Source organism: Marmota marmota, unplaced genomic scaffold (assembly GCF_001458135.2).
Source record: "Marmota marmota marmota unplaced genomic scaffold, marMar, whole genome shotgun sequence".
Lineage (NCBI taxonomy): Eukaryota > Metazoa > Chordata > Mammalia > Rodentia > Sciuridae > Marmota > Marmota marmota.
Window position 1 is genome coordinate 20,580,428 of NW_026000174.1, and position 21,257 is coordinate 20,601,684.

Sequence of the window (21,257 nt, forward strand, 5' to 3'; positions counted from 1 at the left end):
AACAAGATAAAGTATTTTCTTCATCTCAGGAAATTTCCTTGTAGCCCTTCCTATTCAGTCCTTTCATGTCATCCAGTCCCAGAGGCAATCATATTCTAATACCTGCCATCGTGGGGCAGCTTTGTCTTTTCTTGTAAATCCTTTAGTTTAACTAATACAGTATATGCTTGTTGTGTCCATCCTATTTTCTTAAATATTTGAAAAATGTCTTTCTTACATATTTTAGTCTTTTTCTTATTACTGACTAGCATTTCATTATATGACTATACTACAGTTTCTTTATTCATTCTCTTGTAAATGGAACCCTGGGATTTTCCTAATTTTTTAGCTGTTTTGAGTAAGACTGCTTTGAATATCCTTTGAATTCTTTCCTTGTGACATAAGTTTTCATCTTTGGTGAATACTTGGGAATGGAATTGCCGATTAATAGATGTATGTCTTAAAAAATGGACAGTTCTCCAAAGTGATTGTGCCATTTTGTAGTCCCAAGAGCAATATATGGAAGTTCTAACTGCTCTTTGATAGCAACAAATGTTGGCAAATATAATCTTTTAAATTTTGTTAATTTGGCTCTCATGCTCTTATTTTTAAAAATGTGTTTGTTTGCATGTCCCTTGCATTCTGCTAGAACCTGGAACTGATTTTATTTCCCTCTATATTTTAGTGCCTGTCTCATATGCCCAAGGTCCATTGGGTGCTTAGAAGTATGTATTGAATGCTGAACAAATGATGGATCCTTGTTTCTATCAACCCTGAATGCTCTTTCAAGGGGAAAGAGGCTTCATTAAACATTTCCTCAGAATCTGTGTTTTTAGTGAGTTCTGGTAATAGATTTCAAGTAACTAGAGTTCATTGGTCTTGTAGATTAAGGAGTTGAGGAAAGAGGGTATATGCTATGATTAAAGCGTTTTTGGAAGTCCTTTTCACTCATTTCTAAACCTCTGGCCAACATTATCCCTTCATTGAATGTCACCAGTCCAAATCTTAAAAACCAAACCAAAATGCTGCCTTGTTGGTTAAATGGATTCCTCTTTTAGAATGCAAGGGTCTCTGAGAGGGATGACACTCTGGTGACCATTCTGTCTTTGCAACCTTAGTGGTAGTTCCTTTACTTTAACAAGTGAGACTGCTTCTGATTTATATTTACAGAGTGCTTTAGGCACTTTTATTAGATGAGGATGGTTAGTGTGACAAGTGGATAAAAAAATATTTATTTTCTTGTGGATGATTGGGGGCAGAGATGATGGGAGAAAGGGTAGTGATCAGAGCGGAGGGGAGGTGGTATCACAAGAGGAGGTTTCAAACAGTTAAGTGTGAACAGACTGGGAATTTGGGGCCAGCAAAGGCACTACAGAAGAATCAGACATATTGACTGAGTTAGCAGATAGAAAGTAGGAAAGAATATTGGAAAATTTAACTTTATATTTTGCTTCAAATTGCCTCTGTACACCTAAAAACATCTGTAAGATTACAAGGCATATTTTGTAACAATGTGTTTTGCTAATGATGTGTACCACACAGTTGATATTAGCTATGCACTCATTTTGATTACTTAAAGATTTTAATATTGTTATTTCATGTTATAGTTGCAGTATTTGGAACAGTGCTGATGATTTTGGTAGTCATTCCTGAGATTAAGTCTTCAGAAGCTACTCTCTGCTCTTCCTGATGTTATCACCTTTTTCCTTTAAGGTCAAAAAGGTTGGTGGTGTCAGGATATAAATGGAAATCAAAGCTGTAACACAGTTGCTTGTCTAAGCAATACTCTGAAACTCAGATTAATTACCTGACCTAAAATATGAGAAACCCAGTCAGATAAAAGATGAAAGTAAGATAAGAAAATACTTATGTCATATCCAAGAGTTGAATATGAATAGAGAGGGGTGCTGTAACCAGAGATAGAGATGATTTTGTAATCCCTTCTGCATATTTTTTCTTCTGAAGGTTGAGATCTGTCGCCTTCCCTGATGATTGTCAGGGTATATCTAGTTTGTTGACTCACAACCAGAATCTGATGCATCTCGACCTGAAAGGGAGTAAAATAGGGAATAATGGAGTAAAGTCATTATGTGAAGCCTTGAAACACCCAGAGTGTAAACTACAGAATTTGAGGTAAGATTTGGGTTTTTTATATTATTATTGAGATTTTGATCTGTCCAAACAGATAGCCAAACAATGTATTAATGATGACAGGGTGCAGTGCTGGAGCAGGCTCAGTTTTACTTGAGTTTTGATAATGAATCCCCCTCATTTATAACTGCAACTCAGTAACAAGACCAGAGGTTGAGAAAGAACAGTGTGGCAACTGTAAAGGTGCTTGCTTATTATCAGATATTTATCTTAGTGTCAGCCGTCTACTGATTTTTCTTTAAGAATGTGAGAGCATTAGCAATCATACTTGTTCTGATGATTAAAATCTGTGACAGATTTTAAGAAATATATTATTTTCCAGTGAAGATCAAATAAATCAGTTTCTGACAAAATAAAAAATCATTATAGTAGGTTTTATCTTAGAAGTTTTTGTAATCCCTAGACTCAATTCAGTTGGCCAAGACTGAGTCTTGATGCATGAAGGGCCAGGTATGCCACCGTTGTGGAAAGAAAGGTGTTGGAGAGATAATTGATATCTGAAGTGAATCTTTCTTGGATTCTGTGACCAAAGGAATTTTTTTTTTAAAAAAGTCTTACTGGTTTCTGCATGAAATTAACCTATAGCATGTCTGGAGAGTTCTTGGATAATTCTTAAACATGGGTTGAATGCAGTTGTCATCAGGCCAGGTTGGGGCAAAAGTTTTACAGCTGTGAAGTAGTTTTAGGACATTATGAATAATTTCTGTAACCTGCCCTTCTGATCTGTAATCCAGTAAGAAGTATGTAACTGGTTCCCATGTCTAAAAATAAAATGTATTAGTAGCATAAAACCTGTTAAATGGTAGGAAAGATATTTCTTAAAGTGGGAGCTGTGTATCTAAGACAAAAAAATCTTGGCATGAGACAGATCGGCAATTGAGGTTTGAATAAAGTCTTCTGCTGAAATTCATTAACTTTTGCTACCTTGATGAAGACCAAGTTAGCAGGCTTTCAAGTGGGGAATCATCTCTGTGGGTTAACTATTAGGGCTTCTTATACCAGTGATTAGATGCTTTTGCAATAATGTAATTTGCAATAACGTAACATTACATTGTGGAAGGACTGGATGTTTTTTCATTGTGGGTGGCCACTAGAGAGTAATTGATGGTCTCCCAGACCCCCTCTTAACATTTCATATAGGAAAACTTCCAGTTTTCTGTTTGCCTTAAATATCCTGGTATACGAGCCAGTGGCAGTATGAATGTCCTCATTTAGTCTGGTTTTTGCATAAATCATACTGAACTGAACTCTTCAGAATTGTGTTTTGATGGTTTATTCTCCCTAATTCCAGATGGTATGGGCAATAAAGTGTTAATAGATTAGTGGGTCTTTGTAAGTATGCCCTGCAGAGTATGATCCCCAATTATTGTCAGAACTTTGCATATTTAGAAATAAGATATTCTAGAAAACTTTAAATTGCTGAGGGATTCATTTCAGCCTTTGTACCTGAACTTACTGAAAAGGTAAACATAATCACTAATTTTCACAGAAATGTTTCACTATAATATTTACTAAAGTTTCAAGAAAAGGAGAAAGGTCTGTTCTTCATGTCTTCATAACTTTTTCCACATTGTGGGCCCAATAATAGGTTATTTATTAAAATATGCTGGGAAACATAGGGAGAAAACTGAAAACTAAATACATTAGAAGTATGCCAATAATTCCTAATTGTGTCCAGACTCCCTTCTTATACTGGGAGTCACAAACAATGTGAGGGAGCAGTTCTTGGTTCCATCAGACACGAGTGTCAAATGGTATAAAGACAAAACACATCTTAAAATACTTCTAATTAGAAGACTAATATATCATAAGGAAAGCAATAACAATAATTGAATAAAAGAAACATACCTGAGAAAGGCAAATATCCACAACAGTGCTGCAATAACTAGAGTAAAATATTGGATAACAGGTAAATAACATGGATCAATAGAAATTTTTGCTTCTACAGGAGTGAGGAGCCCTTCTGGTTTATGTGCTTCATGATTGTAAATAATTATAATAATGAGTCATCATAAATATGAACAGCCTTTGGAGAGGGTACATGCTTTGGAACCAGAAGTTCTGCTACCTGGGCACATTATTCAGTGTGCAGAGAGTTGAAAACTAAATATCAGTCCTCTCTTCTCCATTTCAAAAATTTTTCTGGTATTCACTCACTTTTGTAAACTTGATTATGGTATGTATACTGTGTATACATGCTAATCATACCAACTAGGCTTAAATGAAATATCACTTAAAATTTTAAATCCTAACTTTTAAAGCAGAAATAACATGGAATATAAGGAAATATATATTGCTATTTTAATTTGAATAGTATGAAGAACAAATGGGTGTTAAGAAAGTAAATTGTGGGACTGGGGGTGTGGCTCAAGCAGTGGTGCGCTCACCTGGCATGCGCAGGGCGCTGGGTTTGATCCTCAGCACCACATAAAAAAAAAATAAAGATGTTGTGTCCACCGAAAACTAAAAAATAAATATTTAAAAAATTCTTTCTCTTTAAAAAAAAAAAAGAAAGTAAATTGTGTGGTAAGAAAGTAATTTTCTGTCTTAAATTTTTCTAGAAAACTTTGATACACATAAATTGCTAACTTATTTTTAAAATATTATAACTCCAAGGTTCCAAAATTGGTTACAAAGTTTAGAAACTGTTTCTATATTTAAGTTAACGTTAAAGATAATATAACTACCACCTTTGATATCTAAGATTATATCAAAACAATGATACCTCAAAACTTGACCCAGATAGTATATAATTGCAATATTCACTGATTACAATTTATAAATATGCTGGTAACTTAACTCACTTTAATCATATTCCCACATACATGCTTTTAAATATTAATGTAATTAATGTAAGCATAAGAGATTTAAGAAATTTAATTTTCACTGTTAAATACAGTATATGGTCTTATGTGATCTAAAAACAACATGTTTGCATTTTTTGTTTTCACTGTGGTAAAAATCAGAAGGCTATACAGCCAGCCATCTTTTAAATTTCAAATTTCAGAAAATTAATTTAATGATTTTTCCTTGATTTAGAGTAGGCCCTGAGGCCTATCCTGTTAAAAAGGTATCTTCTCTTAGGAACACAATTCCTCTGTCATCTGTGGTACATTCATACTGATTCTCAGAGAAAGACAGCTTCTGCATGTTGCTTCAGCAACAACCCTCTCCTGTCATCCCTGAATTTCTAATGATGTCATAAAAGTAACCTCACAATCAAACAAAAAAATTGGAAAATTCTTGAGCAACCTGGAAATACTTAGCAGACATTTTCAGAAGAGAAAAATAATGTTCAAACAGCTCTCCCAAGTTTCTGTGGTGCTCATCTTCAGAGTTACAGTTCCTCATGACTGAGGAATAGCAGCTTTCTCTGATGGCAGTTTTCTGATCTTAATCTGCTAGCAGCACAGGAGAACTTATTCCACTGGGGATTAACTCATAAGGAAAGCCACATCATCTTGCATCTGATAAAATTCTACCCTGACCAACTCTCAAACCAAGAACTTATTCCAGGTAGAACATGGGTCCCTTGCTCTGAGTCAACTGTTTGAAGAGCCACCTTGTGGATCTATACCCAGTGACATCTGGTCAGAGCCATAGACAAGAATCAATAAGGCCAGTTAAAAAAAATCATAATTTGTGTATTTTTAAGGGGCTTTAGGAATTTCTAGCCATGAGCCTTAGTTTAGTGCTACTATTGAGAAATAGTTGGGCTGGGTGTGGTGGCACATGGCCTGTAATCCCAGCAGCTCAGGAGGCTGAGACAGGAGGGTCAAAAGTTCAAAGCCAGCCTCAGCAAAAAAAGGTGAGGCACTAAGCAACTCAGTGAGACCCTGTCCCTAAATAAAATACAAAATAGGGTTGGGGATGTGGCTCAGTGATTGAGTGTTCCTGAATTCAATCCCCAGTACAGAAAAAAGAAAAAAATAATTGGGTAAGCTCTCCAGAAGAAACTAAATGTAAGATAAAATAATCTGTTTTGTTGGCTTATATTTAGGTGTCAGTTTGGAGCCATAATCCCTTAGCAGTTTCTCTCTTGATAGAATTACTGGTGATTAATGTTATATCTTAATATAAATGACACATTTCCTCCTAACTCTAGAAAAAACAGGAAACAGTGTCTTAGTCTGATTTCTGTTGGTAGTAACACAATATCCCAGACTGGTATTTTAAAGAGGTTTATTTTGGCTCATGGTTCTGGAGGTGCAAGGTTAAGGGGTTGAATCTGCCAATGGCTTCCTTACTGGCAGAATTCTGAGGTGGTGCAAGACGTAACATGGCAAGAGACGGGATGCGTATATCCTCTGGTCTCTTAGTCTTTGTATAAAGCCACCAGTATTCAATCACTTGTATTCATCTACCCTGATGACTTTCCTTATCACCACCTAACAGTCCCATTTCTAAAAATACAGATTAAATTTCAAATTTCTGTCCTCTTAAGAACCCCCAAAGGGATTAAGCTGTAATATCAGTTTAGAGAGGACAAACCTTATTCAAATCATCACACTGTTTTTTTTTTTTCTACTATTACTTCTATGCATGGGAGGGTTCCAGTGATCTTTTTTAAATTTGACAAAATATTTTTAATATTTAGGAATTCAGAAATATTAATTTGAATGTTAAGAGTTACATATTATTTCATATGACAGTCAAAACTTAGTAGTTAAGGGTTGTTTTCACAAAACATAGCAATGATTTCTAAAGTCCCAAGTAATTGAGAGCCTTAGTTATAAGAAAACATTCATTCTTTTTTGGAGGGTACGTTGTGGGGATTGAACTTGGGGACACTTGACCACTGAGCCACATCCCCAGTCCTATTTTGTATTTTTTATTTAGAGAAAATAAAAAATACGAAATAGTTGTTTTTTCTGTACTTGCTTAGCATCTCCATTTTGCTGAGGCTGGCTTTGACAGAATCCTCCTGTTTCAGCCTCCCAAGCTGCTGAGATTACAGGTGTACACCACTGCAAACAGCAAAACATTCACTTTTATAAAATAGTTTCTGACTTATAAACTACCTGCTTTTCTTTGCAGCTGCAAAATAAAGAACATTTTATGAAGTTGAGATTCATTCATCAGGAATTAGGAGGTTCCATAGGTGAAATTTCATTAGTTAGCACTAAGAAAAATTGGAAATCTCAAGAAACTCAAACTTCTAATGTGGAAATGATTTAAGCAAGCATTAAAATGTATATATTATAGTTAAGCATTTAATATTCATGGTTAAAAACATTTTCAATTGTTATTTCCAGCTTTCTATTTTTTTCTTCCTAAGTGAGAGATATTTTACTTCATTTTTGTTTTATATACAGATGTGTCCAGAAATTTGTAAATACTCACTTTTTAATTTAATTGGTGGTAATTATTCTTCTTTAGATCCCCTCCAAATTGCCTGAGTTATCCAATTCAAAAGGATTTTGACATTAAAATACTTTTATATAAAGTAATACATTTAGCATACCTCTATCATACAGTTCAAGTATGTTAATTTAATCTGGGATTACAGGGTACATATTTTATACTTTTGGACACTTTGGATACTTTTCTGAATTTTTTTATGACAACATGAATATAATTATTCAGACTTAATTTCCACATACAAAATTTTTGTCAGTGTATATTACCAGGTTGTTTTGTTTTCTTAAACTCCTTTTCCATTGTTAAAAAAAAAAAAAAAAAAAAAAAAAAAAGCTTAATTTTTATTAATTACATTCTTGGTGAGATTGTAAACTAATGACTTATTGAAATGTATGTGAGTGGTAGAGTTTGATTTATGTCCTTCAATTGCCTTTATAGATGTATGACAGCTTACCAGGGTCCTAGATCTCCACCCTGTTCTCCGAACTTTTACTTTGCTATATTAGTTTCTAACATTCAGTGTTCTAAAGAGTAGTATAAGAATAGCCTGGTGGCCTGGGGCTGTGGCTCAGCAGTAGCACACTTGCCTGGCGTGTGTGAGGCTCTGGGGTTCAATTATCAGCACCACATATAAATAAACAAAAGGTCTATCAACACCTTAAAAAAAAAAAAGCCTGACTCTCAAATCTGTAGTCTCTCTCTCTGCCTCTGCAGATTGTAGTATTTTGTCTTGTCATTGATGATGATAGGATATATTTTTATTTCTTTTGCCTAAAATATCTTTTGGTGCAGGGCAATCTCTTTTTACTCAGCAAGGATTTCTTTAAATTGAATTTTGTAAAATGGCTTCAGTTCTTTTCCTCCCTTTTTCATGCTGTTTTTCAAAAGCACCTAATGGTCATTGATTATAGATATTTTTTCCTATGTAATTTTTAGTCAGTTTAATGTTTGGTTTCCCCCTCTTTTTTTCTTGGGAGTTTCTCAAACTTATTTTCATTAATTTTAATTTACTATTTTTTACATCTAACTCAGATAGCAGATTTCTTTTTGATTTTGTTGGATTCTTGCATCCTCAGCCTGTTCCCTTTCTCTCAATCTCACTCCCCTTGTGCTATTACTTGTTTCAGAGTCTTTATCTTCCTATACATTTAAAATGAAAACAAATCCTTCCACACATTTTCTCATGTCCCCTAGTTTTCTCTTTTTCATACACTTGCCCCTTAGTGTAATATCTTTCTGTAAGAATTTAATATTTTATCCACAGGTCCTCATAATATTGAATCTTCTCGTCTAGAAGAGTTCTGTACAAACAGAATGACAAGAGTCCCCCCTTTTTTCCCCAACTACCTGTGTGGCTGCTAATACAGTGTCCCCTCGATATAGTTCTGCTCAGGCTGCCATACCAAAATGCCATGAACTCTGAGTATCTTAAACTTACTTCTCAATATTATGGAGGTTGAAAGATCAAGAGCAGACAGGATTGATTTCTGGTGAGGTCTCTCACCTTTTGTTTTCTTGCTGTGTCCCCACACGGCCTTTTTTATGTGTACTTGCCCACTCTTTGTATCCCTTTCCCTTCTTATAAGTATGCCAGTACTATTACATTAGGACCCTACTCTTTTCATTTAACCCTATTTACTTCCTTAAAGGACCCACCTCCAAATACTTCCACATTAGGAGTTAGCATCTCAACATATGACTTTTGGAGGAACATAATTCAACCCAGAACACTTTTTTTTTCAGGGAAAATTAAGATTTTCAGCCTTTGGTCATACTCTAGGTCACCCATTGTATCTAATTCTGGACTGCAGGGGGGAGCTTTTTCCTGTTCCTGCCTCTGTGTACCCTGATTTTGATGGAGAGAACCGATTCCTGAGTGCCTCAAGTTGTTAAGCCCTTTATTAAAGGGAATACCTGGAGCAGCTCCAGCTGCCAAGAACCCTGTGCTGCCTGACTCTTCTCACAAATTGTTGGTATCACTCCCAGTGTATGGAGCACAAATTATTTTCAAATAGAAATCTCTTTCAAGATTATTTAGAAGGATTCTATGTGTACTTTTTCTACTTCATTTCCTCTTTTAGAAACAATTTTATTTCTGATTTACTTCTTGGTTTCACTTTTAAGGACCAAGTTCCTCAGAAAGCATGGGTTGATTCCCATGAGTAAGCAAGCTCACGGGAGATTGCTCCTGACTTCTGTCTGCCTCTGTTGTTCCACAGATCAGTGTTGGAGGGGACAGTTATCCTTTGATCCATCTTCTTCAGAGTTGTAGTTAGGGAAATACCTCTCAGACTAAAAAAAATGTATTTCCATTAAAGATTTTAAAATGCTTTCATACACATTTTCATGGGGAATTGGGGATGGGAGAGAGAAGCTTTCTTCCCTCCTTAACTCTGTCATAGCCCTATACTTAAATAACTGATTCTATGAAGGGAAGCTGAAATTTCAGTCAAGGTTCCCCCCAAACTGACAAATCTTTACTCTCTGGCTGGGTGTGAGTGGTGATTGTCATTCTTTTGTAGGATGTATCATTTCTGGTTTTTTGATTTTGTTTTCCAGGTTGGAATCCTGTGAATTAACTGCAGTTTGTTGTCTAAATATATCCAAGGCTCTCATCAAAAGCCAGAGCCTGATATTTCTGAATCTGTCGGCCAATAATCTGTTGGATGATGGCGTGAAGTTGTTATGTGAGGCCTTACAACATCCAAAATGTTGCCTAGAGAGACTGTCGTGAGTCTGTTTTTATAACTTCATTATGGTTTAAATAGGGAAAAGCCTGAGTCTTAATATTAACAGGCCCATTTGTCAGTCCTAGGTGAATTCTGTAAGTACTTCCTGTTTTGGTACTTCTCTTTTTCTGTGTGTGTCTGGGGATTGAATCCATGACTTTGTGTACGCAAAGCATGTGATATACCACTGAACTATACCAGCAGCCCTCCCTTCCTCTTCTACATGACTTTTAAGATAATTTTCTTTCTGATCAAGCTTATTTTCATTCCTTTTCTAGACTTTTCGTCTTCCTTTGTTTCACTCTATCCTGTACACGGCTACAATGATATTCACAATTGAAGTAGATTTGTTGAGGTTAATCCCATAGTAAAGAATCAAATTTATAAGCACCTGCTAATTTCCTTGTGAAGGAGAAGAGACATGGACTATGGAAATTGAAGGATCCTTTCCCATCTGTTTATCCTTCAGCTTAGAAAGTTGTGGCCTCACAGAAGTTGGTTGTGAGGATCTTTCATTGGCTCTCCTCAGCAATAAGACACTGACACATTTATGCCTGGCAGACAATGTTTTGGGAGATGATGGAGTAAAGCTTGTAAGTGATGCCTTGAAAAACCCACAGTGTACTCTACAGAGCCTTGTGTAAGTGTCTACTAGTTTTCATCCTTCCAATATAATATGCATTGTAAAGTATATTTAAAATTATGATATTGTTCAAATGTGTCTTCCACAATTCATGTATCAGAAATTTAATTTTGAATGCAGCAGTGTTGAGGTGGTGGTATCTTTCAAATGTGATTAGGTCATGAGAGATATTAGATATTTCCCCTCAATTTTGGACATCCAGCTTCCAGACTGTTAGAAATACATTTCTATCATCTATAAATTTCCTCAGGTGTTCTGTTACAGTAACACCAAGCTAAGATGGAGACATTAGGAACAAATTCTGACTCTTGTTTTCCTAGCTGTTACCCCTTAATGATGATGATGATGCTAATAACTGCCATGTATTGTATCCTTACTCTATTCTTGACACTGTGCTGAGTTTATTTAAGCTGTGCAAGGGTACCTGATGGTCTCAAACTGACCACATTCGTTCTAGGTAGCTCATACAGGTCAGGAATGTGAGGCTTAGATAATGTAACTTGTCTAACATCTCACAAGAAAATGATGAATTCAGAACTAAAGTTTACCAGCTATGCAACTCTGTCATTTGGGCTTAGAATGAACTTTTTATATAGGTATTTTTTTGTTTCTTGCACACATACACATTACACACTCCTTAAACAGAAATAATAGCATTCCATTGTATGGCTGAATCACAATGTGCTTATTCTGTTAATTTTTTCTAGATAATTTCCTAGACATAAAATTGATAAGCCAAAGTTTGCATTTTTTTTTCTTTTTTGGGGAGGTCAGATGTTCCAGATAGGTTGTTTATATTCCCAGCAGTAGTCTAGGGATCTTCATTTTAATGCCCCACTAGGTATTCACAATCTTTCTGATCAGTATTAGAAAGTTGAAAAATAACGTGTAATTTGATGTTGAACATATTTTCAAATGTTTTTGGCTCTTTATTCTCTAGGAATTGCTTCTTCATAGGTTTACTTTTCTTATGCATGTTTTCTGATATGTTATATTATGGTTATTAATATCACATATACTTCTTACATATTGCAAATAATTTTCCTAGCATGTTGCTTTATTTCCAGCTTTCTCTATGGTTATTTTCATAATATAGAAATTTAAATTTTTCATAAGGTCAGATTCTGCCTCATGACTTCTGGAGGTTTTATCAAAATTGGAAATACCTTTCTTTAAAAAAAAATCCACTTAAGTCATTATCTCATGTTCTTAATGGTTTTGTTTTTAACATTTGCATGTTAAATTATGCAAAGTTTATTCCAATTTAACATTTACATGTTAAATTATTCCCAATTTTGTCTTAAGATTTATACTTATCAGATCTGTTTACAAAAATAATTTATGGCATGATGTCTTGTTCTTATTGATTGAAAATGCCACTTTTATTACATATGAAGAATGCTTATTTTATTATGATTACTTCTATTATATGCCATCTGCCTGCTGCTCTATTCTGCAATAGTACTGTATTCAATATAAAAAGGTTAACGTTGGTTTTAGTGTAAGAAAAACTGAAGAACATGAATCCAGTCTATAATACAATTTGATGCAGACATAAATGTCCCATGTGAGACAGGCTGCTAGTCAGAGTGTCTGATTTGAGATTGGGTGTTGGCAAGTGATTATAACCTAAAATTTTTCAGATATAAAAATCTCTGGGCAGTAGAAGAATGCTTCCATCTTTCCTTACATTGTCCTTCCTCTAGGCTGAGGTGCTGCCATTTCACTTCACTGAGCAGTGAATATCTCTCAACTTCTCTTGTGCACAATAAGAGCCTCAAGCATCTGGACCTGGGTTCAAACTATCTTCAAGATGATGGAGTAAAGCTTCTGTGTGATGTCTTCCGGCAGCCAAGCTGTAATCTTCAGGATTTGGAGTGGGTTTTCTGGGACTTTACTATTGGGTAGTTTCAGTTACAGGCTGTCTTAAGGGTAGAGGAGATTTGGGGGGCGAGGTGAGGAAGGCTGAGATCTGAGTATCCAAAGTGTATAGAGCTGATTTTCTGTCATTCTGCCTGAGACAAGCTGAGGAAGTCTGTCCATCAGATTTGTTTTTTAATCAGTCACTATATCAGCTTCCCTCAGGTAAGACCCAGCAGCATCAGGCTAAACAGGAGTCACTTTTCTCTTTCCTTGGCTGTGAATCTGTGTCTCTTCCACTTTATAGCCATGAAGCTGAAATTGTACTCTTGTTTTTCTTTATATTTAAACTCAGGTTTATGATTTTTTACAAAGAAACTGCAAGGGTTATATTTTTTTAAAAAAATCCTATAGCCCCATTTCACATCCAACATTTTTAATCCTATGTCCCCTCTTGGTCTATGAGCAAGTACACATACATATGTATAGCCTTTGTGTATACATTATTGTATAGACATGACTTTAGGGTTTCTGTTCACTTGATATTATTTCAGAAACACATTTAAATATATATTAAAATCATCTTAATGACTGCATGATATTTAATATTTCAGTGTATAAATATTGTGGCTAGAGTGCAGCAGGGTGGATGAGTCACTTAGTAATCTTGGCTCACTTTTCCTCAAGGGCCTCCACTGGGACTAGTAGCTTGGATAATTCATTAAGCGCATGAACCCAGAATTGATTTTCAAAACTGTAAACTCAAGATCCTTGGAGTACTCAGAAGTAGTTGTCTTGAGTGGGCTGACTCATGATAACCACACTTCCAAATTAGTTTATTATGACATTGTAAACACCAAGGTGATTGAGCCACCTTTACTTTCTTCAGGAAAATGTATGATATGGATTATTATGTGATTCTCTGAAATTTCCTTGATTATTTAATTGGAAGATAAAGTTGTACTTAATGGAAATTATTGCAAATCCAATACCTTCATTTCATTACAGAGACTAAATTTCTAAGTGATCTGTACACTTAGGGTCAGCCCACCTTCTCTCCTGGGTATTGCTGTAAACACAATTTTTTTTTTTTGCTTAGTTATCTCATAGCATCTAAGCAAGCCAAACCCTTTCTTTTAACCAATGTTAACATAAATAAGAGCTAGTTGCTGAGGCCATTGAACTAAAGGCCATTGAAAGTGATACTCTCATTCTCAATTAACATAAAGTGTTGATTACATGAAAATAAATATAAATCCAGTCATAATGTATACCATACATTGGTAGAAGGACCCAAGGAGCAAGGAGAAGGACCTCACAGTGGACACAGAAGTTCTTTAGGCTCAAAAGATGAAGAGGATTTTGTCATGTAGGGATATCCTAGGCAAAGGAAAGGAGGGAGAGAGTAAAAGGGAATAACAATTGCTGTTGTATTTGGAGAAAAATGCATGTGTAAAGTTAGAAAATACTGTGGGGACAAAGTATGAGGAGGGAAAGCTTAAGGCCATGCAGAGGACCTGCAAGAAACAGCTTTTCATATGCTTTCTTATTTGAAGATGAAACCTTGAGGTAGATTCCTGGAAAGCGTTTTTTTTTTTTTTCCTTTTTTGAATTTCAAAAATCTATTAAAAATGGAAATAATTTATCTGTGGGTTTCTTGGAAAAGCTTATATCCATTTTTTTTTAAAGAAAAAGTGATTATACCCTTGATTTATCAGCTTCATAGGTAGCAATCTGTTGGTGGGGGGCGGAGTTTTACCCACTGGGTTTCTTTTGCATTGTTTGCTGGTAACATTAGACCTTCCCATGTGTGTTCTGGGTTGTAGATAGAGTGAGAAGAGGTTCAAATGTCTGGGCAGCTCTACTAGGACAAAGTTAACTAAGCCTGACAACTGAAGGGTTCACTTCTCTTTTCTATTTCTTACAGATTAATGGGTTGTGTTCTCACTAATGCATGTTGTTTGGATCTGGCTTCAGTTATTTTAAACAACCCAAACCTGCACAGCCTAGACCTTGGGAATAATGAACTGAAGGATGATGGGATGAAAATTCTATGTGATGCTTTAAGACATCCAAATAGTAACATTCAGAAGCTTGGGTGAGTTTGTAGTTGTATCATTAGGAAAATGATACCTGTTTGATGGCTGGTATAGATAGTAGTTTCATGTGTGGAGAGAATGAAAAAACAATGAGGACTAGAAGGTAAGTTACTCTGAGAAATAAGAATCTGAATTTCAAATATATGGGTCAATGTGTATTACATGTTCTTTGGTATAAAAGATACATATTAAGTAAATGGTACCTGTTTGGGCTTCTCCATTCATCCTTCAGATATTCCATTTGTTCTTGAGTTAATTTTTCTTTTTAAATCAAATACTTTACTAATCATCTTATATCTATAAAACACAAGGAGCTTGCAATCTAATAAACGCTGATCCTATGTACTTCTTATGTTCAATCTTGTGTTTAGTTTTTTACTTAGATCTTGAACTGATATTGGCTAGTTCATTTTCATCTGTACAACGTAAGTTATTGACCTCTAGGTCAGGAATTGGATTCTCCATGTGGGAAACCAAGACACAATACGTTTCAGCCTTTAGGAATTCAGTATCTCCCAGAGAAATCTTCCTTGACTCTTACACTGGAACAGCAGCACTCTCTTGTTTCCATACCTTTTATAATAATGCTGACATTGTAACTATCATAGAGTTTTATCCTATTTTCAACCTAATAACTTAACCTGCTTCTATTTCATGGATGCTGGAAGAAAACACAATATTTCTTTCAGAAAAAAAGGACTTCATTAGAAAGAGTATCATTGTCAGTTCCCATTTTCCCCAGGCTTTACTGGACTGTCATGGAGGGCTCAGATGGATGCCTGAACATGCCACTGTAGAGCAAGTGAGAATAAGCCTGCTCTTCGTCCTGGAGAGAGATGTTACTTTATCATTTAGGTTGCTCCATGAAAATACAGCCCTGAGAAATGGCCTGGGTAGAGTTATCAGAAACTTGTGTTCTTGTTAGCAAAACATGTGGGAGAGTGACAGATCAATGGAAAAATGTCTTGTAACAATATCCATCCCTTGTTTCTATACAATACAGTATTAGCTTCTTGTGAATTTTCACATGAGTGTACTACTCCATTAGCCACTCTGATTAATCTACTCAATAGAAGCTGGAACCGTATCTGTTCAATTAATCCCACATACTATTTAATGAAGACCATGATAAAACTCCAAGTACAGAAAGAGGCCAACTTATAGTATTGATTTCAATCACAATGCTAGGGTCCTGGATTCAGCCAACTGAATAAATCCCAAAAAACTAATAGGTCTTTCATCTGTTATGATCCACACAAAGGAATTTAGAATGACCTGCAAATCTCTGATTTCAGTGGTAATAAATGGGGCAAAATATGGACCCAAAGCAACCCATATCTCCAATAAGGGACATTAAGTGGTCCACTGTTCCCCACATACATAAGGATCAAAAGAGCACAGGACACTCTAATTTGGGATGTATTGCTGTAATTGATTTGGGTCACCATTAGACTGGTTTGGTTAAGTGAGGTAGACAGTCACACTGATAATTACAGCTGATTCATTGGCCATACATACATTCATTGGCCAAGACTGTTCTGGCATCAGGAAATCCAAGTGAAGTGAGGCTGTGCTGGTTGTTGTACTTATACACATATGATGGGGGTCCACATTGGGGTTTCCAATGATAGCATCAGGCACAGGAGAATAGCTCAGTGCCTCCTGCATCCCCAGGAGGTTTTCTGTTTATACAGCTTGTGGACAGACATGAAAACCCAGGCAGATTTCTGGGTGCAGCTGTTGCTGGATTTACAAAGACCAAATAGTTATTTTGCCAGGCTGTAGTGTTGGAACTTTGTGTGTGTGGGGGGGAATGAGAACTTTAATTGTTCTCCTTACTCTTTATACTTCTCAGGTTCTTGTTGTTGTTCCCTAATTCCAACTTGGTGGCTATAACTTCACTTACTCTTCAGCCATTCCTCACCCTTACCCAAACCTTTAGCCCAGTGGGATCTGGGGTAGAGAGATGGAAGCATCTTTACAATATTTATAGAGACTCCTCATCTCCCACACCCTTTATATTCCATATTCTATTTACTATCTCCTAAATAGCAAAGGCAATTATGAAGCAGATGGATCTTTCATTACCTTTTAAAATATGGTTGGAAATATATAAAAGTCCATTTTAATATATTTCCTATATAGATACTCATTTTCTCTAGCAAAAATTCATTGAAGTTTTTTCTCTCCTTCCTTCTTGGCAGGGACACCTTTGTTACTTGTTACATTTTTGTTGGTGGATGGATCTGCCACTGGATTTTCTCTTCTTTCCCTTTAGCCTGTTTGTAATTCCCCAGGCCCAATAGTGCACTGTCTTAGAACAGCTCTATAATAAGTCCTGATGTCTACTAGACGGAGTCTTCCAAAAATATTTCTGATGATAATCTTCAAAATAATTTTGACTCTTCTCCTTTGCATTTCCAAGTTAATTTTCAAATATCAGATTATCAATTATCATGCACAAGCACCTGCCACACCTACCTGTTAACTGGAATTGCATTGAATCTATCAATGAGTGAGTCTCTTGATATGCCAAAATGAAGTATTACTCAGTTTAAGTCTACCAATAAAGCTTACTAATTTTCCCGAAGTGGATGTATACTTTGTTGTTTACCTATTCTAAAACTAATGCCATCAAAAATAGTTAATTGCTATTTTTTTCATTGTTTCATAGATACACAGTTGGTTTTGTATGTTGATTTCATATATGTGGCCTGTCACATTCTCTTGTTGATTCTATTTTAGATTATTTTGGATTTTCTAGGTATACAGTCAGACCATTTGGGAATAATGTTATTTTCCTTTTCAGACCTTATATTTTTATTTTTATGACCTTAATAACTGTTAATATGTGATATAATATTAATATGCCCAGGGAGAGTGGGCTTCCTTCTGTTGTTCCTCATATCCAAAACAAAATTTCAGTAAATCACCCACTTATCAATTTTAAAAATTCTTTTATATACCTAGCTTGTGAAAAGTTGTTTATATTTTAAAATTCTGAGTAGGTGTCTAACTTAAGAAATTTGCCAAACCTGTTTACATTTATTATATCAACCTGGGCTAAAAGCAACTCAGTCATGATATCTCTTTCGTGTGTGTGTGTGTGTGTGTGTGTGTGTGTGTGTGTGTATGAGAGGGAGGGACACTTATTTTGTCAGTATAAGTATTTACACATCTTTGTTCATAATGGAGATTACATTATTATTTCTTGTGCATTTCTTGCCTCATTAAGCTTTTGTATCTAAGTTGCAGTAATTTTATAAACTGAGTTTGGGAATATTGCTTCCTTTTCAGATTCCTGGGAGGAATGTAGTAAGACTGGAATTACTTGAATTTTGTAAAACTTTCTGGTGAAACTATATAGTTTCCATTGCAGATTGTTTTAAATCTAGATTATATTTTAAAAGTATGGTTAGGATTTTTATTGAGTACTTTTTTGTATGTTTTCTTATTGATTTTATCTATTTAATCCAAATTATAGAACTTATTGGCAAGTTTCCAATAATATTTTACTATCTGTTGAATGTCTAAATCACCAATAGTGATCTCTCTTCTCAATCCTGATATTGGTAATTTGAGCAGCTTCACATTTCATTTTTTTTTCAAAGAACAACACTGATTTCTCTGTTCTACTATATATATATATATATATATATATATATATATATATATATATACTTTATATTTCATTAATTATATAATCTTATTTCTTGTACTTTCATTGGTTTTATTTTGGATTTTGCCATTTTTCCTAACTTCTTGAATTGGATGCTTATTTAGATCATATAACCTTACGTTTCTTTTTATTACCTTCATAACTGGCATACTTCATTCTGTAAGTATTGATATTGTATGCAGTGTTTTGTTTTTAATCTAAAATATTTTTAGACATCCCTTATATTTTTCTTTAAGACATATGGGTTGGGCTGGAGATGTGGCTCAAGGGGTAGCGCCCTTGCCTGGCATGCATGGGGCACTGGGTTCGATCCTCAACACCACATAAAAATAAAAATAAACATGTTGTGTCTACCTAAAAAACCTAAAAGTAAATATTTAAAAAAAGACATATGGGTTATTTTAAAATGTATTGCTTTTTCTTTTTTTTTTTAATGTGGTGCTGAGGATTGAACCCAGTACCTCACACATTCTAGGCAAACACTACCACTGAGCCTATATTTCTTAATTTTTGAACATTAACCGCTAGCATTGTGATCTGAGAAAATACTGTATGTGATTTTAATCTTTTGAGATCTGTTGGCATTTGCTTCATGGGTCAGTATATAGTTAGTTTTTGTATATGTTCTACTGTGCACTTGAAAAGAGTATGTAGAGTTGCTGGTTGCAGTATCCTATGGTTTGCATATTAGTTGAACGTGTTCCTCAAAGATGCATACGCTGGCAGGCTGGCCCTAGTGTGATTGTGTTGAAGTGTGGAACCTTTAAGGGATGGGACCCAGTGGCAGATGATTAGGTTACTGGAAACAGAAGGATTTTTTTCCTTTCAGATAACTTAGTTAATGACCATGAAAATATATTAAATCTCCATTATAATATTAGATTTGTGTCTTTCACTTTCTGGTTCTGTTTTTCTTTTTATATTTTTGGAACCATTATTAGGGATTGAAAATTTAAATTGATTAAATTTCCTGATGAATTCTTGAAAACTCTTTGTTTTATAATGCTTTTCACCCTAAGGTGTATTTTATGTAATATTTATGAACGCTGTGTTATAATTAGTGTAACCACCTCTCTTCCACATTAACATGAATTCCATGTGGATAGCAACTTAATTGTTTTTTTATGATCAGCACCTGCATATGTGCTTGTGTAAACATAAGGTAAACCTTATGTTTACCTTGCACACAACTGTTCAATGGCAAGGTAAACATAAGGTGAAAATCATATTCAAATTAGTTGGTTGGTGAAACATCAGGTGCAGAAGGTAGTATATATACTTGCATAGTTATTCTTTGGACTATATTTATAGGCTTGTAATTCATAATAAGGGAAGGTATATGCTCAGCCTATAAATATCTAGTAATAATATTATGAGTACTTGTAATCCTTTAATTAGTATTCTTTTTTTTTTTAAGTTCTGAAATTCCACTCAAAGCTCACAGATCCTCATGTGCTTGCTCTCTGTCATGGGATAAAGTCATTTTTATCTTTTGTCTCTCTTCCCTACAGGTTGGAATACTGTAGTTTGACCTCTCTCTGTTGTCAGGATCTTTCTTCTACTCTTCTCAGCAACCAAAGACTGATAAACATGAACCTGACACAGAATGCCTTAGGGAGTGAAGGAATTGGGAAGTTATGTGAAGCCTTGAAGTCTCAGGAATGTAAACTACAAATTCTAGGGTAAGTCTTCAGTAGCTTCTCAGGAGAAGAGTTTCCAGTAATGAGAAATTTTGGGAACCACTCATTTATCACAGGCCTAAGAACCTGATTTGGATCCTTTGGAGGATTACTACTAGAACATTGAATTTTGAACGACACAATACAGCATAGTAGTTGAATTGAGCATTCTGGAACCAGGCTACCTGAGTATGGTTTCTGATCTCTCTTCTTACTAAATGTTTAATGTAGGATAATACCCCTATCACTGTTTTGGTTTCCTTATCTGTAGGTTAAATTATAAAATTGACATGTAGGATTATTGGGAAGATTACTGAATCAGTATAGGCTAAGTACTTATAAAAGGGCCTAGCATAACAAGCAATGAATGTGTTAGCTATTTTCAACATTATCATTGGTAGTACTATTTTGCTTGGATAGGAAAAGGCTCTTGCTACGTTTAATTTTACTTTGACTACTGTATCTCCTTCACTGCATCTCTCTGTTCCCTTTCCTACTCACCATCCATGCTCATATTCTCTATTTTAAGAGACAGGTTTTGTTTTGTTTTTGTCTCTTTTACTGAAATTTCACAGAGGAAGTGGAAGGCTATAGGAAAATTGAGTTCAGGAAAAGAGATTTCACCTTGTTTTCTCAGGTTGTGCAAAGAGGCATTTGATGAGGAAGCCCAGAAGCTGCTAGAAGAGGTTGAAGTAAGCAATCCACATTTAGTCATTAAGCCCTATTGTAATGATTATGGTGAAGAAGATGGGTCCTGGTGGTGGTGTTCCTGATTTGAAGACCCTGACATTACTTGAAAAAATAAAAATTAAAAGAAATAAAACTTCAGAATGGCAAAGACTTTGGTTCTTAGCATAATAAGATAATCTCTGCACACAAATATTGCAGGTGACATGTTAGATACTGATTAGTCACTTCTCTGTAAAACATTGGTTCTACTTGACACAAGTCTTTAATAGACTAAAGGAAATGAAAAAAAAAAGCTCTCTGAAAAGTATATCATGTTTTTAGTTGGATTCAAAACTTAAGAACTTGGGTAGGAGAAGCCTAGAAATAAGACCTGAGGATGGGACTGGA

General features: G+C 35.1%; 1 protein-coding gene across 1 annotated transcript in view; it reads left to right on the forward strand.

The window, feature by feature from the left end:
* Positions 1 to 20,958, forward strand: part of Nlrp14 (NLR family pyrin domain containing 14) — a 30,393-nt gene extending 9,435 nt beyond the window's left edge. Inside the window, exons 5-11 of the mRNA XM_015476115.2 lie at positions 1,945 to 2,112; positions 10,051 to 10,221; positions 10,690 to 10,860; positions 12,570 to 12,740; positions 14,651 to 14,821; positions 20,013 to 20,183; positions 20,818 to 20,958. Of these exons, the coding sequence (XP_015331601.1) occupies positions 1,945 to 2,112; positions 10,051 to 10,221; positions 10,690 to 10,860; positions 12,570 to 12,740; positions 14,651 to 14,821; positions 20,013 to 20,183; positions 20,818 to 20,953 (1,159 nt within the window). The 3' untranslated portion in view covers positions 20,954 to 20,958. The remainder of the gene's footprint in view (positions 1 to 1,944; positions 2,113 to 10,050; positions 10,222 to 10,689; positions 10,861 to 12,569; positions 12,741 to 14,650; positions 14,822 to 20,012; positions 20,184 to 20,817) is intronic.
* Positions 20,959 to 21,257: the final 299 nt, after the last annotated feature.